The sequence below is a fragment of the Dicentrarchus labrax genome, unplaced genomic scaffold, assembly GCF_905237075.1.
Source record: "Dicentrarchus labrax unplaced genomic scaffold, dlabrax2021, whole genome shotgun sequence".
Classification (NCBI taxonomy): Eukaryota; Metazoa; Chordata; class Actinopteri; family Moronidae; genus Dicentrarchus; species Dicentrarchus labrax.
In genome coordinates this window covers 12,425,218-12,434,382 of record NW_026136701.1, presented here as the reverse complement: position 1 = coordinate 12,434,382, position 9,165 = coordinate 12,425,218, and the positions used below count along the sequence as shown (strand labels likewise).

General features: G+C 44.1%; 1 protein-coding gene across 1 annotated transcript; it reads right to left on the bottom strand.

Annotated features, from left to right (window-relative positions):
- Positions 1–372: 372 nt before the first annotated feature.
- Positions 373–7,873, bottom strand: map6d1 (MAP6 domain containing 1). The gene is made up of 3 exons (XM_051397443.1): positions 6,914–7,873; positions 5,725–6,052; positions 373–1,090 (listed from the first exon to the last, which is right to left on the bottom strand). The coding sequence occupies exons 1-3, from the start codon at positions 7,447–7,449 to the stop codon at positions 1,013–1,015; spliced, it is 942 nt and encodes a 313-aa protein (XP_051253403.1). The 5' UTR covers positions 7,450–7,873; the 3' UTR covers positions 373–1,012.
- Between the last annotated feature and the right edge of the window lie 1,292 nt (positions 7,874–9,165).

The following is a 9,165-nucleotide window of genomic DNA, read 5'->3' as shown; positions in this document are numbered from 1 at the left end:
GAGATAAAAATGAAAACTATCCACACAGCAAGCCCCCACTACCAAAAATAAGAAACAAAATATGCTTTTTTTTTTCTTGTTGGGACCCACTGAACAATGAGCACTGAATAGAAAGAGAACAAGCCAGCCAAGATGCAGTTTGTTACTGGCATAATTATACTTACTACGTCAAATTGCTTGTCTGTTGTAATTTTTAGGGAAAATATGACACCTTTCAGATTTTTTACATTAGCTGACCTTTGGTATAATAGCAGTTGATCACAATTAGCGCTCTATTCATACAATCTCTAAATGACTAATAACACCCAGAACTGTGTGATACAAAAAAAAGAAATACAGCTGAGCAAAAAAATGACATCTAATAGAAAGTGCTAAGAACCTAATATTCTTTTATTGTGTTTTCACTTACATTATATATTTGCTCTTTTTCTTGAACAATAGATTTACAAAATAATAGACCCAACAAAACTTTCTCAAAATAGCAAACTAACTGAATACTGAGGAAATAAATAGTGTATTTTCAAGCAGATTTCTAGCAACACCAAGGGGGCAACATAGCACTTAATGATCAACCAAGTCATTCGTTATTGGAGCAGACTCAGCATTATGTACAACAAAAGGACGAATCAGCAGGTGCGCGCGCACACACACACACACACACAGAGTAGCCAGTTTCTTGTGCATCTATAACTGCAAAACCAAAAAAAAAAAAAGCTTGTTAACTAGTTTATTACATGCATATTCATTTCCATAGCAACAGGGGCAGAAAGGAGCGTAAAAGGGTGGGGTGGATTGGGGGGGCGTCTGTCTGTCTGTCTGTCTGTCTGTCTGTCTGTCTGTCTGTCTATCTGTCTCCACTTGGGATACTGACGCTGCAGCTCCACAGGCTTCACAACAATACATTCCCTTGCATAGATTCTTGTGTTGTGTGGAATGGACTGAAATCATTCCCCTGTTGATTCCTTAAAACTGAAACCGATCAAAGTGGAATGGTTGGAAACTGGAGCAGCCGTCAGATATTGAAGACCCTCGATCCACCCTGAAAGACGGCAGAAGGGTTCGGAGGGAGCTTGGTCCTCACCAGATGTTCCTGAGAGAGACGAGGGGGAGAGAGAGAGAGAGAGAGAGAGATATGGGTATAACAGCAGCTTTTAAGGTGATCACAGTGATGAAACCAGAGAGGGCAGCAGCTGTGGTGCTCACACTGGACCCATGAAATGAGAGGAGACTGGTTGGGCCGTGCCGTCACAAAGCATCAGGTCTGCTGTCAGCGCGCCAGCAGTCTGGGCTGTCCTGCTACTTCCTGCTTTGTGCTGTTGGTAGCTGTTCTTAAAGCCTGACCAGCATCTATCTGGGCTGTGGCGAATAAATAAAAGTCTACCATATTCTGTTCCGTCTAGCAATTGTTGGATCCGTCAATAAAAATGGGCCAGCCTATTCCAGTTTACTTGAATAGCTGTGGAGTGTGGCCTTGAAGTCTTCAGAGAGATTGACAGCCTGCTGTCCCAGCAGGACTTTTTTTTGTTGCTGTGCAGCGCTGTGGGTGGCGGGGAAGGCAGTACATGTTGTTCATCAAGTCAGATTGGTGTGTGAGTGTATTCACCCCCCCCCCACACACACACACACACGCACACACGCATGCACACACTCCGGCTTCTGTGCTCTGTGCAGCAGCCAGGTCTGCCTCTCTCCTAAATTAGATTGGTGCCAAACAAGACTGCAACCCGGTGCAACATCGCGCTTTAACAGATAATCCATCAAATGGCGCTCACGAACCCCCTCCCCCACTCCTCTCTGATTCTCTGTTACATGCTGCATCACATTTCTCTCTCTCGCTCTCTCTCTCTCCTCATCTTTTTGCCCAACTTTATCTCCTTTCCCCCAACCTTCTTTTGCCTTTCCACTGCTCTTAATACAATCCTCTCCTCCGTGCCAGAGTCCTGCCAACTTGGCACAGCACTTTCCCTCTGTAGTCCCGGGCAGCGTGGGAAAGGGAAGAGGTCCAAGTGAGAGAACAGGCGAAAGGGAAGAAAGGGAGAAAGCCTGGCTTGGGGGATGCATATAAACAGGGGAAAGGAAAGAGAAAGGAGGAGAAAGAGAAAAACAATGGATGAAGGAATGATGGGGTAAAGGCAGGGTCGGGTTTAGAAACTTTTGGTCTTAAAGGTCACACACGAATAAAAATGTCTCAAGACATTATTAATAGTCGTTTTATGTATTCAGGCGAATAAATTGCCAAATAACTGTAGATATTCTAATAGGAAATATTATCAATAAATAGCTATGTCCAGTTTATGAGACAATAGGCCCCCTGGGCACAGACTTGTAAAAGGCACCCCCACCCCTCCGACATACGTATGTGGGAGCTAGACCCCCAGACTGAAAGAGACACATTTTTGTCATTTTTATTGGAGTGAATGGCTTTGCTTAGTTATTTTATCTCAGGTCACTTTCTATTGTGATGTTTGGTTTTGATTCAGCAGTTCCCTGAACCCAAAACAACTTTCTCTATGAGTGACAATAAAGTAACCTTAACCATGATTCTAATTCTAATAAGCCAACTACCTATCACCTTCTGACTCTAGGGGGTACCAGGCCACCCTCCAGCCCTGCTCCTGGCTAAATGGAGAGACAGAGACAAAGGAGGCAACAGGATAGTGAATTTTAGGCTGCATTGTCCCTGCAGACTTTCTATCCTTTCCATACAGTTACATCCCTCTGCATCTATATCAGCATACAAAAACACAGTGCTGTATTACATTGTATTCAGAAGTTAAGCAGGGTTGCCCGTGAGCTCCGAGAGCACAATCCCAAACCTCGGAGGGGGGGGCTGCTGCCTCTAAGCTGACTATAAAACAACCAAGAATTTGTCATAACAAGAGTTTCCTGCAGAGGTTTCTACTCTGCATGCTAAATGTGTTCCCCATTCAGGGGTTTTGTCTTGCTCATCCCCGACACACACTCCGGATTATACAACCCCATCCTCCCAAATCTGTTTGCATTGTGCTGTGGTTGCCAGGCTTGATTCCACACACACACACACACACACACACACACACACTGTGCTGAGAGTTCAGGGCTGCACTCATTTAAGCCGGACAAGGAGGACAAGCCGGGTTTCAGGTTCAACATAGGCTCCCTCTTTCATCTGACAGCTTGCTGGGACGTTTTAATTTAGGTTTGCAAGTTCAGCGAGTCACACATCATGAAAAGCATCAGTTGTTCTAATCGGTCAATTGTCTGCTGCGTGTCATCAAATTAGTGACATCTTTCATCTGTTGAGATGGATTTAATGTATTATAGGTGGGGGAGCAGACAATTTGACAGATTGATTTGAGCCGTAATGAGAATTTCATGGCTGCCCAACTCCTTTATCATCAAGAGCAGATTGATTTTGATGTCAGCAGCTTATTTGGGACTTAACCATTAAATCTTTTAATGAATAGATACAGTCAGCCTGTTGTGCTCCACACAGAATGAGGGCACTTCGTCTGCTGGTGCAGTCGTGTATTTTACAGTGGCATCACAAACTGAGATTGCCCTCACAGACAAATACCAGCAGAGTGCCATGACCCACTATAATGCATACTGGAGTGGGATGTGTAATGCTTGGTCAGACACCTCTGCAGGGGGCTGGTGAGTCAATAATGAGTTGGCAGTGAGTGGGCCGGGGGTGATCGGGGTGGATTATCTAAGATCAACTTGATTTGCTGCCAGGCTGGTTTGTGTCACACGGGCAGATTGTGGTATAACCGAAAAACTGCACTGCAAACATGCATATGTGCGAGTGTGCATGTGCTTGTGTGTGTGTGTGTGTGTGTGTGTGTGTATAATATCGACTGCAGTGTTCAGTCCTACATCCGAACATACTGCCAGCAGTACATCCCTTAATGTGCCGTGAACTCTCACTCCAACTGGGCCAGTGTTATTAATAGAGTCCGCGTCCTGCCATTGACATCTCTCACTTCGACCTCCATCTCCATCACACAGGATACTCAGGGACATCATGGCTTAATAGAGCCGTCATTATTCAGAAAATTATGCAAATAACTGGGTTATTTTTTTCCCTCTCATGCATTAACCACTTTTTGCTAAACCTCTGTAGTTGCGTGACTGAGAGCACAGACACACAAGCCCCCACCACACCTTGAAAAACTTGACATAACACCAAAAAGAAAGTCCCTTTTATTATTTTAATTTTAAGATTTTATTTATTCTGTGAATTTCTGCTGTATCTTCTGCAGATTGTATTTCCCAACATCTGTGTCCTCTGAAAACCACGTCTTTTCCAAATGTCTGCATCTCACAAGATTCTCACAAGAGTCACAGCCATGTTTTAAGCCTTGGGACAATGCATTTTTCAGATGCAGTGGGCTTTAATTAGCTGGAGAAGTGGGAGAATTTGACTAGCTATCGAGCGTGATCGTTTCCAGAAATAAAATTCTAGAAAATAATGAATCCTTTATTTATTTATTAGCCAAAAATAAGTTAAATTGAAAGTCTAAAAAATACTGGAATCCACCACTAAAGTGGAATATAAACTTCCCCCAGGTTCCTAAATACTAAGGACCTCCGTTTCCTCAGTGGTAGCTACAGCCCTGCAAACACAAAAGTATATTTTCTAACCTTCGCAGAGACCTTTCAGTGTGAGATTTATTGGGACAGCAGACAAACCGGCCCAGCCCAGACCAGACCCCAGCTCTCCACTGGCAGATGGCACTGAGGGGTGTGGGCGGGGAAGAGGGATGGCACTAAACCTCTGGAGATTCCCAAAAAATTGTCTCACTTACTGTCACGCAACAGCTGACCTGAGCAACAGAACGCAGGGGAGGGGAAAGGGTGCATATGTCCCCTCACCCAGTTTATCCTACGATAATCTGGAACAACCTGAGTGAACCGATGTGTTTGCAGCTTCCTGAGTAAATCCTCTCTCCTTGTTGCTGTTAGTTCTGTTTCAATCAGACTGTAAATCTGGTTCTTTGTGTGCCCATCTTTCTGTCTCATCATGTCTAAGAGCAGCAGAAATCTGGGACAAGATGTACAGTTGTGTGGATATTTGGGTACTTGTTGCCATTTTGCCTTTGATGTCTTTGACAATGTAAATTTAATTATATTTTAAAGATTCTTTATGTATTGTCTCTGGGCCAGAAAAAACATTTGACTCATAATTTAGACTCCAAATACAAATTATAATTGTATAAGATTTGAATTACTGTTTTAAGTAAGGATGATTCCCTTTAAATGTTCGAATAAAATGACAAGAATGATTAACTAATCAAGTATTTCAGTGCAGCCATGATAAGAAATTATTCTTAGAAAGACATCAATATATTTGTCCACATTTTCTGCCCAAAATGGACCACAGTTGGAAAATTACCCATTTACTTTTTCGTTCTCATCAAGCACCATCTCTATTCAGGTCAAAGTAATGAGTGTAGCACCAGCAGAGTGTTACCTAACACAGTACATGGCCTGCTTTAAACAGCTGGGTCACTTTGAGCTGCTTAGGGACAGAATGCTGTATCACTTTTCTGAGACGCTCCTACAGCAACAGGCCACCAGGGAGATGAGTGAAGATAACTTTCAGGGGGAGCAAGCTGCAATTTAAACCTGTAGCTCTTCCAATGAACTCTTTGAACCTGCAGCTGGTTCAGTAATGTACATTACATTGCTCCTCCAGTTGAATGCCGGACACTGGCAAACAACATTGCCACCTGTGCTTACCTCTCCCTTGGTCATTCCACTGAACTCGGCCCTTTCGGGCAGGATGCTCTGCTGGAGGCCGGAGGGGCCCGGTGAACTGCTGCCCTGCAGGGCAGTGGGGATTGGTTGGGGGACAGCAGCAGGTTGTATATTGGTGCTGGCAGTCGGGATGATGTGCTCTCCCTGATGCAGCCCTATAGATCTTTGGCCCTCCCCATTGTAGGCAGCCTGGTAGCTGGTCTCACGTGGGACGTGGGTGGCCTCTGTCCCTGGGCTGGAGTATTGAGCTGGAGGGTTTCTCCTAGCACTTTTGGCCGGTCTCGCCCCCGTCCACGGCCTGTACTCTTGCCTGGACAAAAGACAAATGCATCAGTAGGCTGACAGACACTCTGTGGATTACATTCAGTACCGGCTGAAAGTTTGGATCAGGCTTGTTTTTGATGTGCCGTGGCTGCAGTGTGGACCCAGCACTGATTAACATAGCTTTAACAATGACGTTGACTCTATGCATATAGCATCAGAAAAAATAAATACTTAAAGGGGCATTCACCCTGTGAAAATGTCTTCTGTGGTTTTGGGGAAAAAGCTTCCTAAAGTCTGAGAAAATAACCCTGATGATGTGATACCCATTATGCATTGATTTGGACCCTTTTTTTCTCTCTTGCAACTTTATGAATATGCAACACTAAATGACCAGAATTCCCTTTTATTTACTTTTAGATTATGTTAATAACTCTACCTAGAGGTCAGTATCACCCAAAGGGTCAAGACAAATATTTCCAATGCAGAAATTGTATTTCTTTCTTCTTTTCCTCTATTTTTCGCTGGACAGTTTAACTTGTTCAGGCCTCTAAAATCTATTCAAATCCATCAATCTGAGAAAGGAACATCACTCTGCAGGTAGCTACTTGTACAACAGGGGGTTGTAAATCAACATTTCTTCTGTGTGCAGACTAACAAGTCAAAGAGGTTGACTAACTATACTCCCTGCCCACATAAAATCAAATATTCATACTTGAGCTTTCCCATATATAAACATGAGAGAATTATTAATGACCCCTATCTCCATGCAGGCTGTTGACCCTGGAGGTTAATCATCTAATGAAGGATCAAAGCAGGAATCAACATCACCAGTTCTTCCCAGCTGGTCCAATGGTGAGATGGAGTGGACAGCGACAGGTGCTGAAACGGGTGAAAGAAGATGTCCTACCTGTAGGAGCTGGTTTTTCTCTCCTCCATCCCCTCCTGCTCCCCCCACCTCTGCCCCCTGCCCCGCTCCTCTCTCTCCCCGGGCTGAGCCTGGCCGTGGTAACTGTTCACCGGGCTGTCCGACACACTGTCCGCCCTGCTGCCCCCATTACTAATCCAAGGGAAATTCTCCTTCCTAGGAATGGGCCAGGGTTTGAAATCCTGCTTGTACTGAGTAACGCTGGGGAAAGGCACTCCGGGCGGGTGGTAGTCCTCCCGGGGCTTGTAACTGGGCTCCTTTCGTGCCCTGAAAGATCCTCGGGTCCCCTGGCCGTCTGCGGGTGCCGGAGGGGAGCCGGCAGCACGAAGGTCGGGGGTCGAGTAGTTATTCCCGGGTGCGCGCTCCGAGGCGGAGACCTGTTTGGTGACGGACCGCACCTCCTGCTCGGCAATGTCCGAGTAGTTCTGGATGGTGAGCGGGACGGAGAGGTCCGATTTGTCGAACTGGTTCCAGAAGCGAGCCAGGCAGCACACTCTGCTGATGCACGGCCAAGCCATACCACCCCCCAACCCCGAAGAAAAACAACTGTTTGACTTGTGGAGGAGAGAAGAAGAAAAAGAAGAAGAAGAAGGAAAAAAAAAAATCAAACAGAAAAAAGAAGAGCAAAAAGATCAAAGGTTACATTCAGACTGAGTCTCGCCCTCCCTCCGCGTCCGTTTGTGGGAAGCTTAAAAAATACAATGTCCAAGAGTCCATGTCAGCAGCAGAGGAGAGCCAGCAAGAGATGAACCGGGCTGTCGGGGGACCGTCATTAAATATTCCTCTCACGTGGTCTGTGATAGTTCCTCCACTATGCAGAGGAATCTGTGGCAAATTATTCTCCGCATCTCCAAACGGATCCCGAGTGTCCGCATCGGTCTCAAAATTTAAAAGGAAAAACGATGCTCACTCTCCTCCTCTGCACCCAGACACATGTGTGATTCAAAGCGTCACCCAGAGATGTTTTATGCCTTTCCACTTGCCATCACTGATATTGTGGCTACTTAACTGTTGCCACTATACTGAGGGTTACATAATTATGATGCAGCGTATACAGTATAGAGGAGGTTGGTTGGATAGTTCCAACCCCTCAGCTGGAGAATGTGTGGAGGATTTCAGGTTTCCTCTTTCCCATGTGTTGCATCAACCTGCTTCATTTCCACGGAGGTCATCAGATTTAAAGCAAAGCTTGTATGATGAGTTTTTACAGCCTGCTACAGATATTAGGATTAACAGTAAGTTATGATGAAGGAGAACAACAATGATAGCCCTACATTAAACATTTTGATATGTCACAGTAGGGAAAACACAGGTGTAAACAATAAAATGACTGATGGTTGAATTCCATTTAGCTGCTTCAGCTTCAGGGTCCTGGCATTGTGTAACAGAGCCCTTGTTAGTAATCAGTGGTGGAAGAAGTTTTCAGATCCTTTACTTAAGTACTAATGGCCTAATGCAGTAATATTGTTAGTATTTTACTACTATATATGTTTTAGAATTAATGTTACTGCTGCATTCATGTGTATGTTGCACTTATTGGCTGTAGATGTTAATATATATATATATATATATATATATATATATATAACGGTTGAGCTGATTTTAACTTTACATACTGTTGGGTTGTTTAATCTACAGCAATGCATCATATTGTATAGGATCATCTTATGTTAGTCATATTGCTGTCCTGTGAGAACCACGTATCTCTAAAAAGTCATGAGATGAGAGCCCTGTTTTCAGCTTTGTGACAAAGCTTTTTCCAGTTAATCCAAGTGTATTTTCAAGAGTTTATTTATCTTAAGAAGTAGGGGAATGTGCTGCGTGGGTTTGAGGCTTGTAGGGCCCATCGCAGGTTAGCCTACGTGACAGACTTTATAAACCGACAGAGTTTGTATTTTTCTGTCCTTGCAGAAAAACGGCTACATTGGTCCTTTGTTGATATAGATTGAAGAGCTGGTAGCTGATACTCCTTCTCGGCACAGTAAGCTCTCTGGAGGATTTATCGAATTTAAACAGACAAATAAAAAAAAATATATAAGAACAGAATAAACTCCAAAGCCTGACACCATTAACACATCATATCTTAGCACACTGAGCCACCAAATCCAACATTATGCCTAGGAACAAGTGCAGTCTACCTTTCAAGTGGTATAAGAAACAGATGAAGAGACTCTGAAGTGGTTCTTCAGAGATAACCGATTATTTGTCCATAATGCTGGATTACTGTTGATTAC